Source organism: Phalacrocorax aristotelis, chromosome 2 (assembly GCF_949628215.1).
Source record: "Phalacrocorax aristotelis chromosome 2, bGulAri2.1, whole genome shotgun sequence".
NCBI lineage: Eukaryota > Metazoa > Chordata > Aves > Suliformes > Phalacrocoracidae > Phalacrocorax > Phalacrocorax aristotelis.
This window is the reverse complement of record NC_134277.1, coordinates 3,006,535-3,027,920: the sequence shown is the minus strand read 5'-3', so window position 1 is coordinate 3,027,920 and position 21,386 is coordinate 3,006,535. Positions and strand designations below refer to the sequence as shown.

At 51.7% G+C, this 21,386-nt stretch overlaps 1 protein-coding gene across 2 annotated transcripts in view; it reads left to right on the top strand.

Annotated features, from left to right (window-relative positions):
* The first annotated feature begins 11,225 nt into the window (after positions 1 to 11,225).
* WNT9A (Wnt family member 9A) overlaps positions 11,226 to 21,386 on the top strand; it is a 59,458-nt gene continuing 49,297 nt past the window's right edge. The window contains exon 1 of one of the 2 annotated variants that reach the window (XM_075082149.1): positions 11,226 to 11,380. In XM_075082149.1, coding sequence (XP_074938250.1) covers positions 11,286 to 11,380 — 95 coding nt within the window. In that variant the 5' untranslated portion in view covers positions 11,226 to 11,285. Of the gene's footprint in view, positions 11,381 to 11,719; positions 11,802 to 21,386 lie in introns of those variants that run through there. The other variant, XM_075082150.1, reaches the window with a different exon arrangement.

Below are 21,386 nucleotides of genomic sequence, written 5' to 3'. Positions count from 1 at the left end.
TGAGCTTCATCTCCACTTCCCCCTACAAATTGCTTGAAGAACAGAAGAAAGCTTTCATTTCCAATAACTCCCCCTTCTTTTAGGTGAGAAATTTTGTCCAGTTCTGTTTCAATCTGATGTAGGTGTGTCCTTCAAAGACATGGACAGCACGAGTTAAGTGCACCTTCAGCTTTGGATGATAAGGGGACATTTTGCAAGATATTTTAAATCCCTAGAGCGCTCAGTATCCCAGTATCAGACAGAGCTTGGCTTATTGCGCTGTCTCTTGTGCTCCCGTGCCTATTTGCCAATACTCTACCAAAGTTGCTCTGTAAGAGATTAAGCATATTTTAGCTCCCAAGCCCTGCCCTTCAGGGCTGTGGCACTGGAGATATGTCTCAATCAGTCGTGTGTGGCCTCTAGGTGCTGATCCAGGAGGACCTGGGTCACATCTGCCAGCCACATCTTGGTGTCTTGGATAACCTAGGTCCTCTCAAATGTCCCAGGATGCTTGTGTTAAAAGACAACTGATTCTCACATATGGATTTTACTGATTATGTCTTCACCGACTAGGATGAGAATTTAGATGTTAAGGGGAGAAGAATTGCCCTTTAGGTCCCACTACATATATTGCATAGATCTCCAATAGCTATAAAAGGAGTCTGACATGAGTGTCTGGGTCAGATGGAGGTATCTAGACTGCAGACCTCTACATCCAACCCAGTGAATCTCATTTAAGGATACAATGGAGAACATGTGAACCAAATATAGCCAGCTGGTGGATTTTGGGCCAGGTCTGGAGTGACCCCATTGGTACATCTTGGATGAGTATCCTGCCCTATAGACTGCACGCAGATCATAGCTTACCAATGTGGATGGACCCTGCTTTTCAGTGCTCTGCTTACCAACTACCCAGCCTGCCCACATAATAACCTCTCATCACAGACACAAACTAGACAACACAGCCTTGGACTCTTCCTAAGATTTGGACTCTTGGACTTTGGGAAGGTTCAGCCCACCTGCAAGAGCCTTGTGGACAGACAAAGCTGGATGCTGTGAGATAACAGGGCTTCAGGCTGCCTCTCAAACTGGTTGTATTAGGTGTTGAGCTGCAACCTAAGACATAAGGGCAACAGAGTGGGAAGGGAACAGAATGAAACAGCGAGATGGCTTCGCTCAGCACGATGGTGTCCTTGTAAGGAGTTACACTGGATCAAGCAGTACACACTATCATCATCCTTGGCCATCATGACGGAGTCCGACCACCAATGGTATCTAAATGCCTAAATATGATGGCATCACAGAGTTCAGCGCTGAGTTATTGCAGTGGCTGTATATGGAGACCACCCCAGCTGCACCAGTTAGCTCAGTACTGATCCTCAAATCTTCCCAGCAGTGAGTTACCTATTGATATCTGGTATTTTTATTCTGCCTGTTACTGAGATGGAAAAAAGTGGGAAAGGATTTCAGAGATGTCGTGGGCTGGGATAAGGTTTGCAAGGGCCTGAGTAGCAGCTGGCACATTGCAAAATTATTATTTCCTTACTCCTGCTGTGCAGGGAGGCATTAAACATGGAGCAAGCGAGCAGAGAGCAGGACTGGCAGCAGGCAGGTAGCGTAGCAAGAATGATCCTCTACTCTCCTCTCCGGCAGTCCTAACCCTAGGAACATTTAAGTCTTTAGAAGCACCCTGGGTTTTCAAGCTCCCTTTACAGCAAATGGAGATACTCAGTGCCATTCACGGGGTGGACTTGGCAGTGATAGGTCAGCGGTTGGACTCGATGATCTTAAGGGTCTTTTCCAACCTTAACGATTCTATGATTCTATGATTCTATGATTAATGGGTTGAGATTCAAATATCTGGACATGGTCATCTGGTGTGGTTTGAGATGCCCTGAGGTGTCCCAGTGACCTTCAGCTGCTCCAGAAGACACACATCTCCTGTGTCACACCTGTGTGGGTGTCCGAGGCCAACTTGCTGAAAACAGACACCTACTTTCCATCTGTAACAGGGGCTCAGGTGCCCAACAGACTTGGGACACCTCCACTGGAGACCTCTGGATGGAGAGGGCTGTGTCCCACTGAGGGGTTCTGTGTTTTGCCACGTATCCACTTGAGAGCACCACAGCTGACAAGCCCAACGACTGCGATCCTGGCTTCTGAGCTTGAGTTTTCTTTCTAAAGGCTCATTTTGCTCACAGGTACGGGGACTTAGTCATGAGGAGCTTCTTCCAGTCGGGCTCATGAGCAAAAATCTGGCAGCCTACTTGTGCACTAACACAGGTAAAACTACCCAGCTTCTGGACTCTTTGGCTGAAAACCAGGCAGATGACAACCTTCAAGACAATGACATTTCAATTGCAGCAGTAAATCATAAGTCCCACTTTAAAAGAAGGCTAAGCACTGTGAAATAAAACCCTTTTATTAGCATGAAATGTCCAAAAAGTGAAATAACGTGACCGAAATCACCCTTCATCTAAAAATAAAAGCAAAGAGAGAGTTTTCAGCAGTGCTGGAAAATACCCGCTGCGTTCAATGGGTGGGCTTGATATTGTGACTACAAAAATATTTTCGCTCAGTTTGTTTCTGGCTGTTTTGCAGCTGACAGGTTGCCAGATCTCTTGGCTGGATCGCTTCTGCTTTGGCATTCAATAAGATGGGTTTGCTAGCTTACCCATATGGCTTGAAGAGACGGCGGTGCCACTGGACTCGGGAAGTGACCCCCCAGTAAATATCCTAGAAATATCCCACCATTTTGAGCCACTGCAACTGTCAACAGTTTCAGAGAAACTTCCCAGAACTGCTAAAAAACAACCAACATCATCTTGCTTTGGTATTTTGAACAGAGCGTAGCAGGACCGAGGAGCAGCAGTTTTCCCCTTTTGTTTAAATAAGTGTGGCTGCTCGCAGGACGGAGGAGCACGGGAGGACAGGTCCCTGGGGAGACGCCTGCCATCCAAGAGCTGGCGGTGAGTGGTTTTGGACAATGCTCTTGGCTCCTCTCCGCCAACCAGCACAGCCCCAGCCTGGGGGGAAGAGAGGTGGATCTCCTGAAGGGCAGCCAAAGGGAGGCTGAACCCAAAAAAACAAGGGCTGGGAAGTGGTGACAGAAGTACGTTCAGGTAGATTGGAAAGACCAAAGGGTTTGTCTGGGTGTTTTTTTCAGGCTTTTCAGCAAAAAAAGATGAAATCAGAGAACAGCAAATGTGCTTTTGGCTCAGCTCGTAACAGTCCATTTGAGCTCAGTTGCTGGTTTTGTTTCCTTCTGAGGGTATTTCACTCCTCCCTTTACTGCCTTTCCTTTGCACATAGAGATTTTTTTTTAAAGAGAAAATGTAATTTTCAAACAAAAAGGTCATATTTGGAAATATCCAAGGAAATCTGTTGGTATTTTGGACCTGCCTTGAGAACGTTGCAGGGAAATGTTTCATTTTTTCCCCAGAAATTTTCTCCCACCTTTTCTCCAGCCCACAGAATTTCAACATGTGTTTATGAATATCTGCTGTCCCTTCCAAATCTCCGTTTCCAGAAAATTCACTATTTATAAAAAAAAAAAGAAGAAAATAGAGAAAAGACACTACCCAGACCTGCTCTTCATCCATTATGAGTATGATTTCTTGTTCTTTGCCGTATTAAAAGTTGATCCAACATCCCTTCTCAGTGGAGCCAACTGAGGGAACAGGATCCAGGATGCGCATCCACCAACCCACGCCCTGCTTCTTCCCTCACTTCCCGTGACCACACATTGACATTCGACACACACCAGCCCATCTCAGCCACGGCTGGCCCTGTGTTGTTGCAACCCACGTGCATAAATGCAGTCCAGGAAAAGCAGATGCTATGACCTGTCCTTTACCAGCAAGGAGAGATCCAAAATGAAATGGTGATAAGAAACTAGGTATCAATAAGAGGATTAAAAAAAAAAAAAAAATTATGAGAGCAGTAATTAATTAGGGGAACTTCAGAGAAACCCATGGTGGATGGCAACATCCACAGACAACTGGGATGGCTAGAAACTGTTACAGAATGTCAACAAAAAATTAATTTTCAGAGATCTAAAGAGGTTTCTGTGTACTTCTCCTCAAAGGGACAGCAGTGACTGCAGCCAGGGACACAGAAACATGGGTCAGCTGGACTCCAGAAATGCAGCCTCTACTCCCCTCTCTCTATTTTTCTGTTCTTTTTTTTTTTTTTTTCCATTATCATCTCACTCATTTTCCCTCTCAGGGACCATGCATGTCCTTCAGTTAACTGGTTTAATGTATGTTCAAGGTCAAAGACCCTTGACTTGAGCATATCCCTCGTCATTGCCATCAGTCCCTAAGATACTGAGACAAGGTGGGTGACCTCAAAGATAGAGGAATAGGTTACCTCAGGGCATCTGTCACCTATGGATGAGGTAAACAAGAGGCCCTACAGGAGCAGAGCTAATGAGGTCTCCTATAGATCTGCAGATGGCATCGTGACATCGACCCTCGCAGTAACCCTTGCTTCACCTTCAGCTCCCCTAATGCCTACCTCCACACACTCACAACCTCAATTTCCCAGTTTCCCTCCTCTAGTCGCTCCCCTACCACCTCCAGTATCTCCCCAGCCAGCCCACGAGCAGCACGGCCGGGGGCTGCTTCAGGGCTGGCACCACGTTAGTGGCATTAATCAGCTCAAAGAAGCTGCTGAGCCCACACAGGGGCCTCTCCCTCCACCGTGCACCAGTCCAAGCCTCTCTCTTCTATCTGATTTTTCTAAGGAAGCAAACTCTCACCAAAAGCCCTCAAATAATGGTCAGTAAATCACTGTGTTTTACAGCACAGGCTCAGGCAGAATGTGAAAAGAGTCCCTGCTTGCTTGGCCCTATTTCTTCAGACCTGAAAAATACCTCCTGCAGCTCTGTCTAACAAAAACACATTCATTCCTAGCATGCCTGATTGTCATAAAGACAATAAGGACCTTATTTTGCACTGGGACTAATTGCATTAAAAATCACTCTGGCCCAGACTATAAAGTCCCCAATTCTCTGTGAAATCACCAGGAGAAAGGTGTCCATGTAAAGGACAACTTGTCTGGGTTTACTCAGAGAGGCTGTTTTGATAGTACTCATGTACTTAAGAAGAAAAGCCTTTTCAAGAGCAGAACACAACTCAGGGAAGATATGCAAGGGAGCAGGAGGTGAAATATCCATTTTTTAGGTCATTTTTAAATAATGTTGCCAGCTCTTTGGAACATCAGTGAAAAGACATGTCCTTTGCTGCCAGAGAGAAATTATTAGACCCTAAGAGAAGCATTTACTGGCTTTCCATGAGTGGGAGATACTTTAAAATTTCAATTTTTTAATGACAGAGAGCAATTAAAAAGTCAGAGGTTTGAAAACATTTTGTTTCACACACACACACACGCATAATATCAGCAAGCCCTGAGGTTTGGGGACCCCCTGATGGTGCTTTCCTCTGGTTCAGGCCCATCAAAGCCATTTGGGGGGGTCCCTCTGAGTCACCCTCTGCTCTCCATGTTGCTGCAAGGCCCTGTTGCCTGAAGGGCAGCATCCCTGCCTGCCCCTGGGCATGATTTGCTAACGGGTTCGCCTCATCGATGGATGCAGAGCTCTGCATAGGCATCATGAGGACTTCGTAGTCCAGGAGTCCAGAAAGTCCCCCTTAAATGGGAGACACGGCTGCTGCTGGAGCCTGTTGAGCTTCTTTTGGTTGGACTGCCCTAATTTGGATCTGCAAGCCAATGCAGGCGCTGGGTTATCACTGCCGTTGCACATCAGTCCAAGAGCAAATGTAACAAGGCATCAACAGCTCCTGTGGGTCAAGGTTTGTACAGTGGACCTTGGGATGTCGGAGCCCTTGCAAAGGATGCACAAGGGTAGACCAGCTGCGTCTCCACCTGCGTACGATGCTTGTATGCCTCTCGGGGAAACTCTGTGCAGCCACCATGAGCTCACTTGATACAAAGAGATGATGAACTCCGTCCTTTCTGCAAGCAATAGCCTCTTAAATTAGAGGGAAAGGTGTGAGTGCTCCTAAAGATCACCCCTTGCTCTTCTTGCATGAGATACAATTCTTGGAGGGGCCTTAGGAAAGCTGGAACGTTTCCTCTCTTCTCTTGGTGGCATAACAGGAGAGCAGAATGCCCACTGATCACTCTTAAAAAAAATAAGTAAAGGAACTGTGCCTGCCACAGAGTGGGGGCTGGACTAGATGACCTCCTGAGGCCCCTTGTAAACATATTTTATGAGATTGCCCGATTATACCGAGAGCTGGCAATGCTCAGAAAGGATCTGCCTGAGCCTGTTACCGTGGGCCAGGAGTAAGGTGCTTGCTAATGCTTAATAAGATTTAGCTGCTGTGTAACAGATGCCTATTGGGACCTGTTGGTTAAGGCTCTTTCAAAGTATTTTAATATGGGTCCTGTAATCAGTTAAGAGAGGGGATCTCTGATGGGAGTGAGGTTTAGAGAAACCTATGGCTGGTTGAGATTTGGTGTGAGGGGCCCTGCTAGGGGTCAGTCCCATGGCAGCTTGGTGCCCTGGCCTGATTCTGATTCTCTTTCCATCTGATTGCCTCATTTTGGGGTACACTTACAGTGGAACCAGCAAAAAACTCAACACATGTAGCCCAATGAGCTATGGCTCTCAGTCTGGCATGGTCCCCACAGGTCTCAGGACAAAGCTGGTGGTTCCCCCTCTTCTGCAGCTGGGAACAGACACAGCCTTACAGACCCCCCACATCCCTGCATCCAGCTTTGCCCTGGATGGAAACCGGGGCTCCACAATGGAGAACTGCTTGCAGACCATCACGGCTTGGCAGTCTCTCATTTGCTTTTCGCCTTCAATAATGCTGAAGTAATGGACTGCAGCTGGCTTCAGTGCCTTTTCTTCATCTGGAAAGGTGCGAAGACACAGGGTAGGAGTGGGGACGGGGGCGATGAGGACCGTACCGCTCCTTATTTTCAGATTTTCAGTGATTCGTACTATTCAGAGCCCTGGGGAAGCAGGGGTGCTCTCAGCCTGGCTCTCAGCAGCCCAGCTGAAAGCAACAGGCATATTTTGACCACATCTCTACCCCTCAAAATCAGCGACCCTGGCCAGAGGGCTGGGTGCTGGCAGGATGGAGGGAAGGGATGGAGGTATAACACAACACCATGTTGCTTGAAGCTCAGAGCTGTCTCCGGGGTGACTCTAACTGCATCCAAGCCTGATGGAGAAGAAGCAAGAATCTGGCTTTGAGCTTGTGTGTGATCACTCAGAGGGAGGAAACACCCTGGAAGTCCACGTGATGGTGAAAAAAGAGTAACTGGAAATGAAGACGGTGGCAGCAGTGGGGAGTTGCACGGCGTGATCCCTGAGATGGTGGAATAAACAGCATCCCATGGGCAGGCGGTGTTCCCGGGTCTTGTCTGTTATTTCAGACTGTATCCGGAGGGCAGATAAATGCCAGGCCCACTTCTAATTAAGGAAACTGAGGAAGGGAAATGTGAGTGCCTTGTCTCGGAGGTGATTTGTCGGGAGGAAACGCAGCTGAAGGCTTCTCAGCTATCCCGGGCACAGCCTCGGATACCCAGCCCAGGCGGAGGCTGATGAGGTCCCCACCTCTTGCTGCCTTGCTTGAGTTACTCCGACCTGGGAGTGAGTGCCAAGTATCTGGTGGGGAACCCATGCAGGACTGGCAGCGAGGGATGAACGAGATGACCTCATGGGTATTTTCCTTCCCTCTCGCACTCCTATGACTCAACCGCCCCGCTGAGCTGGAGTCGCTGCCCTGGAGAGGTTGGGTTCATGCAGCAAGACCTCAGTGAACTGCTCAAAGTCCTGGCTTCTCTAACAGGAGCTGCTTGGAGGGCAGACGGAGCTGGGCTCCAGGCTGCAGAGGAAAGCACTGGGAGCAAAGCCATAGGGAGGGAAGGGGAACCCTGAGCGAAAGAGGCACTGGGTTTCCTGCAAAAACCGTAACAGGGATGGTGGTGAGGGCTCCTCGGGGCAGGGAAGCCTCTGGAGCGATGCAGGCAGGCTGAGCCCCAGGAGCCGCTCGAGAGCTGAGTCATGGAGAAGGAAACTTGAAGTCATCCTCCAGATCCCCCTGTGGTCTAATGTGCCTGGGAAGAGCCTGACAGGGCAGCTGCAGCAGCCTTGTGCTGTCTGAGGATGTCCCACTGACTGTGACCGCTGGCTGTCACGGGTCGGTGTCACCTGTGGGGCTGGGAGGCAGGGCTTGCCCCGGCAGCAGGTGCAGGATGCCAGGACCCTTTGCTGGGATCCTCACGGGGTGCTGCCCCAACTGCCTGGCACACAGGAGCAAGTTACAGAAGCACACCGGTGCGTTCGGGGGAGGATGCAGGTTTTCTGCTGATGCCAAAGCAGAGGCAGGTCTGGTGACGACTGCTCTGGGGCTCCTTGCCCAGTATGAGTGTTGCACCCTGGCATCTTTTTTTTGATCCCAAAGATGGTTTCGTGCTGGTAGCGATGCCATTCCCTGGTACGGTTATGGCCCTTTGAAATAGTCGCTTGAAATGCCAAACTCCTTGGCCTCTTAACTGCTTCACTCTGGCTATGGTGTGTCACCTACATCCTGGATATAAACCACCCTGCTGGAAAATGCCCACTTAAAAAGCCAAGCGTACCGTAACATGTCCACGCTGCCCGTGACGGCACTGCGCCTGTGTGGCACTGCCCTCTGCTGTCGGTGGCTATGGGGACACCGGCCGAGGCCACTGCTGCTGCGTAGAAACACCCAGCTTTTGTGTCACCCTGGGGACTGCTGAAGGACCTGGAAAGCCACAAAGCCGCCCCAGGAGGATGCTGCGCCCAGGACTGGTGCATGGTTCCCCCCCGGGCATAACAAGCCGCATCCGCAGGCAGCAAAGCCCTGGAGGGGTCAGCACCCGCTTGGGCTTCCCTTTTCCCCCGGCTGAAAGCAGAAGTGGTGACTATTTTTGGTGCTGTCTCACTTCGGAAAGAGTCGCGCACACCCCAGAGCATCACTCTAGCTACGGCACCTTGCTCTGGGCAGAGGAAATGAGTAACGGCGAGGGTCGCGCTGCCCTTCCGTGACCCGGTCCCGGCTGGGTGCCCCAGAGCTTTGCCTCGGGGCTGCCTGGCGTAACCGGAGCTTCCTTCCACGTGCTGGGCTCACCAGCTTCTTGGGGACATGCACAAAGAATGACTCGCAAACTATCTTTTCCATCAGGGAAACACTCAGGCAAAGCCTCCCAATGTTATATAAATAACCTTGCTTGCCCTCTGCTCGATCTGCAATCCTTTATTGCCTTTTCCCAAGCTGGAAGAGCTCAGGTGGGAGCATGAGGATACCCAATGTGACCCCAGAGCTGGTCCTCATCTCCCAAACTCTTCTAAATGAAAGGCCTCTAGATGGGGCTTTAATGCAAGATTGCTGCTGGCCTCAGCGGGGCTGTGATCGCCCGCGGAGCCCGGGGGCCGCTCACCTCCCAGCCCCCGCGGGGGCGCACGGGGTGGTGGCATGATGCCACTTCGCCCCAACCGCAGGGATAAGGGAACGGAGATAATCCCAGACCTTGGCGAATCATGCGGATTTGAGGAAGCCGTTTGTTGGATTGGATTTGACACCCCACCTTCCCCCCAGCAGCATATTTCAGCCCTCACCCCAAGGGGTTGCTGAGGCTTGCGGTGCAGAGCTGCAGTGGGGACCCCCAAACCTCACGCACGGGCACGTGCCTGTGGATGTGCAAAGGTGCAAAGGTTTGCGTGGCGCAAAGCGGGCTGCTTTTCTGCAAGTCTGTTTTGCAAAGGTTCAGTCAGGGACTGGGCTGGGATGTTTTACACATTAAAAATTAAAGCAGCTTTCCTCCCCCCCCCATCCCCGCTTTTACTCTGAAAATAAGCAGAACCCAAGACGTTTGCACAGTGCTGGGAAAGGCTGGAAATGCCGGAGTGCATGGCCAGTGGTGAGAATAAATTCAATGAGCTCCCAGTGTCGCTCCAGGGGCTATTCCGGGACAAAAGGTTCATCCTCATTAACCCACCCCCTGCGTGATTCCTGAATGGGTTTGTCCACAAACTATTGGAGTCAGAAACACAGTTATCTGAGGGTCTCTCTGTCACTTCGTGCGCCCAGTTGTCACCTGCTGAGCACAGATTTGCAGAGTTGAACACCTTAAACCCCTGGGGACAGTGGCTTTTGAGATGAGAGTCCGATGCCAAGTACCTGCGTGTCCTCCTGTCCCCGTCCCCACGGGACGCAGGGCGGTTCGGCAGCTCAGGAGGGAAACTCTGTTGTTCTTTGGCAACAGCGGGTGCAGCAATTGCCCCGAGGATGATGGCAAGAGTGATGTCGACCGACCTGGAACTGCCACTGAGCACCCCAAGAGCTGACATTTAGGATATTAACACCTTCCTAGCCGGGGTGCTCATTATCCTGTCCATGCACTGGGGTCCCTGTGTTCCCCTCCACTGCACCAGCATCACTGGGGTGCATCGCTTTTGCACAGGGCTGGAAGTGTGTGCACAGGAGTGCGAGGTGCCTGTGCCTTTCCAAGTCCAGCCTTTGCACCCCCGATCAGCTCTTGCATGCTGGATCAGCCCTTGTCCAGCTTGCCTTTCCATGCCTGTCTAGTCCTTGAAATATTGAGCAGCATGTTCAACCCTCGGACAACTATCCAGCGCTTGCACAAGTGCCTGGTTCTTGCACGATGGATCAGTGCTTGCAACTGCAGCCCTTGCGTGACCACCCAGTCATTGCACGTTTAGTGTTTGCCTGACTGATTGGCCCTTGCATGTCTGGTCCATGCATAGCTCATCAGCCCTTGCACACCCAACCCTTGCACACCCACCCCTTGCACAACAGCCTGACCCTTGCACGGCTGCCTACCCTGGCACATTGAACCCTTGCATGCCCAGCCCTTGCACAGCTGCCCAGATGTGACATACCCACCCCTTGCCCACCCGGCCCTTGCACGACTGCCCATCCCCGGCACATCCAGCCCTTGCACACCCACCCCTTTCCTGCCCGGCCGTGTCACACCCACCCCGGGACACCCAGCCCGAGGACACCCCGCACCCCCCTCTCCCCCCCGTCCCTCCCCGCTCTCCCCGCCCCGCCGCGCTGCTTCCCCCCCCCTCCCGCCCCGCAACGCCCCACGCCGCGGCTCCCTCCTCCCGGGGGCGTGTCCCCCCGCCCCCCCGCCCCTGCCCCGCCCCTGCCCCGCCCCGGCCCCGCCCCGCCGCCGGCCGGGCTCTCGCCGCCGGCCGCGCTATAAGAAGCGGTGCGGGCGGCGGGGCCGCAGCGGGCGCGGCGGGGGAACGAGATGAGCAGCGCCGGCGCCGCTGCAAGATGCTGGATGGACACGTCCTGCTGGGATGGCTCTCCTCCTGCGCGCTCCTAGGGCTGCTCGCCTGCGCCCCGCGGCCCTCCGCCGCCTACTTCGGGTAGGTGCTCAGCGCCCGCACCCCCGCTCCTCCTTTTTAAACTTTTCTTTTCTCTTATTTTTTTGCAAAAGGGGTTTTTGCACCGTGCCCGAATCCCACCCGAGGTGGAGATGCTGCCGGCAGCCTCCTTTCCCCGCGGTGGGTGCGGGCATCCCCTCCGCCGGCGCTGACAGCCCCGGTGCGGGGCTCCCGCTCCCCCCGAGCCGTGTGACCCGCATCCCCTCGGCGTCCCGCGTTGCACGGCTGGGGTCCCCGGGAGCCGCAGGTCGCTGCTTGCCGGGGGCTGCCGTGCTTTTTTTTTTTTTTTCCCCAGGGCAAAAACTCTGCGGGCGAGGGAGCGTTTTGGTCTGTCCTTCCCCGACGGGAAGGTGGCCCGCACGGAGGGGACCCGTAGCGGGGTGGCCGGGGAGTTCAGCCCCAGGTGCGTGCTGTAACCTCCACCGGCATGGCGAAGCCCCGAAAAAACTTGGTTTTCCCCCCAATTTTAAGCGCATGCTTCAGCACCAGGTGCTGGCAAGCGAGGATCGACATTATCCCGGCGGAGTTGTTATTTTTACTGGGGGGGATATGCATGCTGCTGTCACCAGCCTGGGGCGATGCAGAGCTTTACTCCCGACGGAGGCGGGGTCGGGGTGCGGAGCCGCCGCATCATCCCGCGCTGCTCACCTGTGCGCGGTGCCGGGGCGCGGCCGGCAGGGGGCGCTACCGGCCCGGTCCGCGCCGCGCAGGTGGATCCCGCTCCCACCCATCGCCCCCCAACCCGGACCCCCTTATCCCCCTTCCTTGGGCGAGGGGCTAAGCCGGAGCAGCCAAATAAACCCCTTCACCCCCTCTCCTTATAGCCCTCCCCGCAACCGCGGTCACGTCGCGAGGCTTCATCCCGCAGCGAAGGGTCCCCGGCTTCCATCTCCGCAACCCCCCCACTTTGCTTTTTGGGGTGTCAGTGTAGCTGCTTCTTGTCTTTTTTTTAAAGACTTGTGCTTAAAATGGGGTCGGTTTACGCGGGAGTTTGGATGCGAGCACCTGGTTAAAGAAGTTCTGGTGCAAGTTTACTCAGGAGTGATGGTTCTTGCTGCTTTTTGGGATGCTGTGTTGTGACCGCTGGTAGGAGCCACTGGACTGGCCCTGGAGAATGTTTTAGCAGACTTGAGGTTTCCCCCCCCCTCTTTCCAGTAAAACAAATCCTGGTGTTGAGGCTTGTCCATTGCTTGTGGTCTGGCAAAGTTTTCCAAACAGTGCTACTTACATCTTCTGTTTCCAGCTCAAGAAGCATTTAACTGAGCTGCTGCTGGGGCTGGCTTTGTGAGGAAACAGCCTGTCCTGCGTGTAGGGCTTTAGGAAAAGCCCTCTTCTCCCCCAGCAGCTCACAGAGGGCTGTACCGAGCCTGTTAGCTCGTGTGTCTGCCGAAGACCACCGGCACTGCAGTTGTACAGGGAGTGACAGGGATTGTAAGGAGTTTGGCTGTAACTCCCCTGTTAATCCATGCGGTGCTGGTATCTGCTGTAGTGCAGCAGGTAACTCATTCCAGTCGCTCGCTTCTGGGACTGCTCTTCTGGCCTCGTGTGGCTGGTGTAGGTTTTAACTTTGGAGAGAGCATGTTGAGCCGAGGGAATCGTGCTGCTAGGTCTGTCCTGACCACTTTGGGTTATTTTCCCTGTCTCAGTACGGCTGCTGTTTCTGATTTGAGACTCCCTCTCTGGCAATAAGCAGGGGAGAGGAGATGCTGCCAGCTGTGCACCCAGCCAGATGTGCCCTCTGGGGCTGCTGCGGTGCGCCGTGAAGTTTGCTTATGCAAAGTGTCCTGCTCCCTGGTTAGAGCCCCGGAGAAGGAGCAGCATCTGCTGCTAATCTCTTTGTTCTTCCAAGAGGCTGAGAGCAGAGATTGCACTTGCTGAGCTGCTGGGGACACAGGGGGATAGTCAGCGCTGAGGTCCAGGGTCCCTTCTAATCCCCAGTGATATGTGATCTAACTAGTGTGTGTGGAAGAGCTGAGCCCTCCTTGCCGTGGGCTTCTGTATGTTGATAAGGAACGGAATCTTACCTAGTAAAAGGTGTGTGTTCCTGCAGAGCTCTCAATGCCTCTGCGAGTGCCCCGTGAAGGCTGGAATTAGCCCTTCTTGTAAGCCTAGAAAGGTAATGACATGCATGGAGGACTCCTCCAGGTGAGGAAGCACACCTGTATTCAACATAAACCTCTCTTAAAAACCTGGATGCATCACCCTTTGAGGAGCTGAGCTGAAACGAAGCAGGCTCAGTTAATGCAACACCCTTTTGAGGCAGGGGAAGGGACGCTCCTTCCCAGTCAAAGCTACCACGATGCCTTTTGGTGGCCTGCTAGACCCTCGGCCCTGGGTGCCAACATCCCCGTCGGAGGAAGCGGAGGGGCACGGAGCACAGCAGACGGCTGTGATAAACAGATGTCATGTTGTAGCTGCAGCATAGCTGTTCTGTTCTGCAGTCTGGTGGGGGACAGGGACAGCTGTGTATGATCCCCTCCACCCCATCCCCAATGGCTTCTTTCAGGAAAAGAATTCGGTGTCTCCAAATGCGTGGCCTGGCAGGGGAATTAGTTCATGGGGACAGAAATTGGGCATGGTTACATGATAACAAGATTGTGTCAGCATGTAGTTATGTCTGTGCCTGCCCCACAGGGGCAGCTAGCGAGTGGGAGGGGATGCTGGGGTGGGAAGGCTGTGGCTGGAGGCTGCTGCTTCTCTGTGTGCCTGGCCTTGGTGTCTTGGAGGGTCGCATAAGCAGCCAAAAATGATAAATGCCCTCTGGAAGTTTGGGGTATGTGAGAAAGCGTTGGTGCAGGTGGGGCTTCTGCTACTTGCTCTGTTCCCAGGCTGCCTGGTGAGGACATGTGCGTACGGTAACAGTTGGCTGTCCGGGGTGAAGGGAGGGACAGGCTTGTCCCTTGCCTGGGGTTGTGGCTGATGCTCCCTGGGTGTTGCTGGCCCTCTCCCCGCTGCAGCAGAGGAGGTGCCAGCCTGACCTGATACACAAAGGCAGGACCTGAAGTGATGCTGCTGTGCAGGTGTGAGCAGAGCTGAGTCCCTGTAGGCACCCCCTCAGGAGGGGTCTGTCAGTGCTAATTACTGGAAAAAAAGCTGAAAGAGGCTGGCTTCAGGGATGTGGTGGTGCTACAGCTCCTAAGCCTTGTCTGATATGAGACCCCTTGATACTAGAGAGGAAAAAGCATGTTTGCAAACCTGAGCGGGCCCTGACGGCTGGTGCTAGGTTTGGAGTTGCCCATCGGGTTGCCTGATGACGAAGGGTGTGTTTTAGGGTAGGAGTATGTATGAGAGACTGTTACTGGCTCAGTCTATACCAGAGGGGGAAGCATTGCCTTGAGATAAGAGTCAGCTGAGACTGGCTTGTTGAGATGCACTGGCTGTTCTAACAGTGAGCCTGCTTTTATGCTCAGCCATCTCCTCTGCAGCTGGGCTGTCTGAAAACTAATTTGCACCATATTACAACTGGCTGGTGGGGGTAGCTTGGAGCAGCCCCAGACTGCTGGGATCCCTGAGAAAGCATTGCATTTCAGTTTCCTCCCCTCTCTGCTTTCCTTGTGCCTTACAAGCTTTGGGTGTGGGTTTCTCCCCTCCCTCCCCTTTCTCTCTCAAACGTGGCTAGGGGGTGGTGGAAAAGCCATAGCGGCATCTGGGAACTGTGTTGGGTCTTGCACTGGGCTTTGGAAGTGGCAGATGAGAAGATGAGCCATGCTGGGGTGACAAGCAGGCTGGTTAACTTCAGTCCTGCTGTGCCTGGGTCCTAAGCAGGGTGGCAAACCAGCCTGTAGGAGCTTGCTGCTTTCCTGAGCTGCCTGGTTTGCAGCTCTGAGGTTGCAACCTGTCCAGGCCGTAAATCAAAACCCCTCTATTTCTTTCTGGGTGTTCTGATTTATAATCTCAGTTTTGACACACGCCCTCTATTTTTCTTGCTGGAAGAAGTGTTGGTTTCTGCAGCTTGGAGTTTGCTCTGCTGTCCTCCAGCAGCAGCAGGAGCTGAGTAGCTCTGCCCCTCTGCAAACACTTGTCAGGACAGTAGTAATGTTACAAGTGGCTCATGCTTACATAGTGTTTATATTGACAGATTGCAATGTTCTTCATAAATGTAACTGATCTGTACACTGCACGCAGGCAACAGGAACCCTTAAATGCTTGTGTGGGGGAGAGGGAGGGAGGGGAAGCATAGCTTGCTCTAATTTACCAATGCATCGCTAGCAAGAGCAGGTTCCTCGCTGCATGGTGGGTTTTTTTTGGTGTGGGAAGTGCAATATATTTTTGTTCCCATTGGCAGGTGCAGAATAGGTACCCTGCTATGCTTTAGGTGGTGCTGGGGTAGAAATAATTACATGCCCTGCAATTCAGGGTGTGATTCTGCTAAAATTCCTTAGAAAAGATACTGGGCTTGAAGGGGTATTCAGGGGTTGTGACCACCCGATGAGGTCTGCTCTTAAGGGGGCCTGAGGGCTTAGCATGAGTTCCTCAACCCTGTCACTGCAAGCACATGGCGTCAGCTTGAATGTCATCTCCAATAAAAGCAAGCCCGCTGGTGCTGGCAGGCTTTGCTGCCTGTTTTTTCCCAGCCTGCGGGATATGCTAGGTGCTAACATGGCTGTTGCATATCAAGAATTTCTGTACCTGTCACTTGATGGTAGTGTGGGGCCACACACTCACGTTTGCAGCTTTCGACTGAAGGCGTGTGAACTTCTCGGGAAGCTGTTGCGTAGCCAGGCCACAGCGTGTTGGCTTTCCAGACGCGCCGGTCGTCTCTGGCATGTGTGAGATGGAGCAGCTGGTTCTCAGCACAACCCAAAAAAACAAAACCTGGACTCGGGTGGCGAGGGAGGAATGCGGCACGCAGGCAAACACAGCTGGAGCGTAAGGAGGCAGCTCCTGGGGCTGGGAGAGTGGCTTTGCCATCCCACCCTGTGGTGTTCTGCTTTTTCTAGATGGCGGTGCTGGATTTAAGGTGCTGGATTTCTGGTTTTCCTTGGAATAGGAAGGGTGTGCCTGGCTGTTTGTTTTTTCTTTTCCTGCTCCTTTTGAGCTGGCTGAATTGTCACGTAGAGACTGATCTCTGAGTCCTGACTGGCCTCTCTCCCAAAGTTGGCCTCTCTGGGGCAGCTGAAAGCGGTGTTTAACCTCCGTTCCTTTGTGAAGGGGAACCCTGTGCCCAGAAGAAGCATTTGATTTGTAGGTGCTAGAAGGTGGCCCTGGACTTGATGAAGTGCCATAAGGGTTGTGACAAACCCAGGAGCGTTTGGAAAAATAACTGTGTGTGCAGCTGATGTCCAACAGACCTGCATCTTCAGTCCTGGGGACCCACATCTGCCCAAATTAGGTTGGGAGGTACCTGAAAGCTTCCTCCATCCACAGTGTGTGCAGAGGATGGGGCAAAACTGTGTTCAGACTTGGATTAGTATGTCTTGGATTCATGTACGGGATTGACCATGTTGCTTGAGACTTGAACCACTACCTTGTGCCTCAGTTTCCCTTTCTTGGAAAGGCGCTGGGGCCATCTCTCTCTGAACTCCACTTGTTAATGGAGGCAGCGGCTACATACAACGCTCACCAAATACTGTGTGTTTTATTGGCAGGGGCCACCAGTGCTACAGATGACTCCCTAGGGGGAGGAGATGCCTCGTTGGGACAACACTGAGTGACACTTGGCAAAGCAGGAGGTGGCCAGTGACTTTCTTAGTGTGACTGGTGATGCAGAACTAGAGACCACGAATCTATAGGACTCTGGTCTCCTGGTGAAAGGCTTGGTCAATGATTAACTTGCTTTCTGGAAGCTGCTAAAAACAATAAAAGGGAGTCCAGCCCCACAACCCCAACACAAAAAGCCCATGAGTGTTTAATAATTAAAGGCCTCATGCTTTATTGCAGGGTAATGAGAATCGCCTTGAGGCTTATTCAGTGGTAGGTAATTGAATTAGGTTGTGGGTTTGGGAATGGGGAGGGTTAAGTGGAAGGTCTGGAAGACTGCGTGGAGAAGCTGATGTGATGCTACTGAGTTTGAATCTTGCTGACCAGACTGGGTTCTGTCAGTCTTTGCTGCTTTCTTCACTTTTCTGTCTGCTTAATCCACGGTGCTTGCAGGGTTCCTGTAATTGCCTCCTGGAGATGTTCCTGTCCCAGGGATGCTCCATTCCATTCCCTTCATTTAGGGAGATCCTGACAGTGTTTTTTATTCCTGGTATTTTTCTTGAGGAAATGTTGCCATTTAAAGGCTTCTTGAGATTTTCTGGTGGAAAAGCCGAGCCAGGAGGCACTGCTGAACTAAGCTATCTGTATTCTTGGAGGGGTCTCAATAGCCAGAGGAGGTACTGAACTAGTGAGCATCACCAGTGCTTCCACTGCATGAGGCAGTTTCTGATGCAGAGCTGACCTAAAAGCTCAGCTTATAAAAGCTGAAGGCCAAACCTGCCTGTCCCCTCTCCCTCCTATGCCTCTGTGCATAGCTCCTCTCTAAGAGGAACTTAGCTTGGGGAGGGATTTTTAAGCTTTTTTGGACACCACTGAAGAGATGCTACACTGGAGTATCCCCATGGGGGAGACTGTCTTGAACATGGTCTCCTAGGTCAGGCCACCAGAGCTGTACGGGCTTCTGCCAGAGGCTTTGTATTGACCCCCTGTTCCAGTTATGTGGGCAATGTAGCAACGTCAGGGCTTGGGTTTTCTGGTCACTCGAGTTCTGTGGAGTGCAAATGGGACAGCTCTGATCCTAATGTTTGCTGCTTGAGGCATTTGGGAGGACAGGGCTCAATGCATTAATCTGCTGTAGGTAAAGGGACCCTCTGCCACACCATGCAACCACCTCCTGGAGAAAGCACTCCTGGGTGGGATGGCACTTGCTTAGTTCGTACTAAAAGCTATGTTAGACACAAATGTCTTTACCCTGAGTTCCCTGACTGTCCAGGTAGTGACCTGCCAGCTTCCCAGTGCTTCTCTGAGGGTGTGTGTTGAAGCAATCCAAGAAGCCTCAGGTACCGGGCTTTCCAGACTGCAAATATGCTCAGTCTCTGGCTTCCCTCCATAATGAAGCAGCCTTTCTCTCGGCAGCCAAAAAAGCTCTCTAGTGGCTTGTAGCATGTTAATGCAATTGGTTTCCCAACCTAAGCAGCCCTCAAGCAGAGGGCCTGTTGCTTGCACTGTTAAATGCTGATGGGAGGCTACTGCTCCTCCTGCAGAATGTGGCTGCAGGGAGACTGGTGCTGCAGGTCCTGCACTAGCACATGGTCTGGCTGCAGGCAGGGCAGGTAGGATAAGTTTTCCTGATTTACTGGACCCAGAGCTGGGGAGCCAGCTCAGGTGAAATTGAGTAGGAGCTAGAAATTATGATGCTGGGTGGAAAGGGTTAACCCTCTAGAAGCTGGGGTTTTTTTTGACATCTAGTTGCAAATTTTTCTTCTCCTGTTTTTAACTGTGCTTTTTAAGGTTCCCTCAGATCATGGCTGTAAGTGCTAATGAGCCTTATCTCCTGAGATACTGTCATGAAATACACTTATGAAGTTTATCAGCTCAGTAAGCTTTACATTTTATTGTAATGCGTGTTTGCACTGTGCTAAGTGGAACAGGGAGTATTTTGACTACATGGATAAACATAGCAGTTACGGGATTTGCTCTAGCTGATAAAAAAAAAATCTATTCTAACTCTTTTTTTTCCCCTTAGCTGTTGCAGAGAACTCTATCTCAAATGGATCAAGCAGCTCCTGCATGTGCTATGTGGTCTTCCAGTCTGCTTGTGACCTTAAATCATTCTTCTATAAGGTGTGGGGAATATTCTGTTAATTCAGTTGCTGAAGGATTTCTTTTGGGGGAAGGGGAAATGATAGGTTAAAAAAACTTGAACTCTTCCTTTGGAAAGAGCACAGAGCAAAAGAGCTTTTCTATACATCCACTGTAGAACATGCAAACTCAACAGTATCTGACATTAATGCTGAGTCTGTGCTGGCTTGGAAGGGAGCATGGAGCATGCGGTTCATGCTGATGGGATGTCATGCCCTATGGGAGCTGGCATGAACTTTATGAGCAGATTCATTTGGCCTAGCTCATTAAAATAGCATTAATTGGATAGCCAGATGCTTATGCAGTTTGGGGAAAAACTAGCTTGCTCCAACTTCTGCATTTGCCGTGCGCTGGATGGACAAGTTTCACAATTGTAGCAAAAGTTTCCTTTCTTAGAAAAACTGTTCTGAGGCTTCCAGAGACTGAAGTAGCATAATTGGTCATTTACCGTGCATAGCAGGAGGTAGCTGCTTGTGCTTTGGAGCAACGTGTGATTTCCCCTAGATGTGAATGAAGTACTGAGATGCCCATAGAAATATCTGGGCTTTGCTAAAAAACCTGTCAAATGGCCCTGGCTGGCTAAGGCAGTCCTGGGAGGAATGGGCAGAAACTTAGCCAGAACCTTGGTCTGCTGTTGAATTTCTGAAACCAAACTGTGGAGCGGCCTCGCAAAGTCCTTTTGGAAGAGGTCAGATGATGAGCAAAAGAATGAGCTTCCATCTGCTCTTGGTCTGCTTAATTTTTTTCTCCATTGTTAGAGTCCAGCAAAATTAAGTTTCCTCTGAGATACACAAGGGTGTCTTGAGTCTGATCCCTGGGTGATGCCTTCATGTGTAACATATATGTAGGCGAGACAGGCTGCCAAGATGAATTACTTTGATGCACGGAGCCCCTGGTTTGACACTGGGATTCCTGCTTCTTTGTCTTAAGCACTTCTTAACTCCTTCCCAAAAGGAGCTGGTCAAGACTCTGCTCCAAAACCATCAGCACTGCCAGATGAGCATCTACTGAGGTAGGCTCACCCATGTCTTCAGGAATACCTGTTCTAACTTCCAGTCAGAGCCAGTTATTACCCTTTAAATTCCACTTCCACAGAGTGCCTTATGTTGCCTGCTGTCATCAATCAGCTGTATGTGACAGCTTTCCCAGCTCTGCGTGTGGGAGTGCGCTGTGTGTTGCTACAGCGTGCGCGGGAGTGCGCTGGTGCTAGCTGACCCCTCCGCAGGCTCGGCTGGAGGGGCCGTTGGTGGGGGGCTGCAGGATCGCCAAGTGCTCGTGTTACAGGAGTGCCCATCTGCCGAGCTGTGGCACGCACAGCCTGGCAGGTTGCTCTCATGACTTGGCTGCTGGGATCTTTGTAGAATTCCCCACCTCATTGCTTAAAAGAAACTGCATGGAGGCATTGCTATGGCCTAGTCCTCATGATTTGCCTACAGCTAATTCCCGGTGTAGCTCTTGCTGTGTGAACCCCTGCTGAGCTGGGTGCATTGACTGGCTTTCCCTGTTATGGTGAGCTCAGGCCTTTAAATATCCTCATTGTAATGTCTTCTCTGCGGGTTGATTTTTTTTTTTTAAAGATCGGTGATCTCATGCTTGGTATTGCAACAAAACAAAGCCAGGCAGCCCTGGGGGGCATAACTGCGCTTCTGTTAGAGATTGCAACTGAAGATTGTAGGTGAAGCTGGTTTTGTGTGTTGCAGAGGACCACTTGTGGGTCTTTCCAGCTCCATCTTCCAGGATTACTGTACATAAGCACCTTGCGCTCTGGAGTTGCCAAGGTGAAGTGTTCAATCTTCTGGATGTTGAGAGTGCTCCTTGGCTATGCCTGAAGCTGAGCTTACAGGGGCTTCATTTTACCCTGGTGACCAATACAATGCCTCACTGTGAATCAGAGCTAAGACCTCTGGTAGCTGACTGCTGGTGGGGTGTGGATTGTGGTGGGGATCTACCCTCCTTGGCCTTGACACTGAAGCTCCTCACTCTGCCTGCAGGAAGGGTAGGTGTCTCGCCTGCAGAAGGCCTGCCAGATCCTTTCTCAGATGGCTTGCCACCCCCAAATCTTGCTTTGACTTCAGTGTCTCCTGATTTCCATAGAAAACCAGCCAGTCCTGTCTCCTGTGGGTGCAGAGCCCCTTCTAAGGCCATGCCTTTCAGCATTGGGGAGTGTGGGTGAGGGCACATCGAACAAAGCCTTGCAAAATAAGCA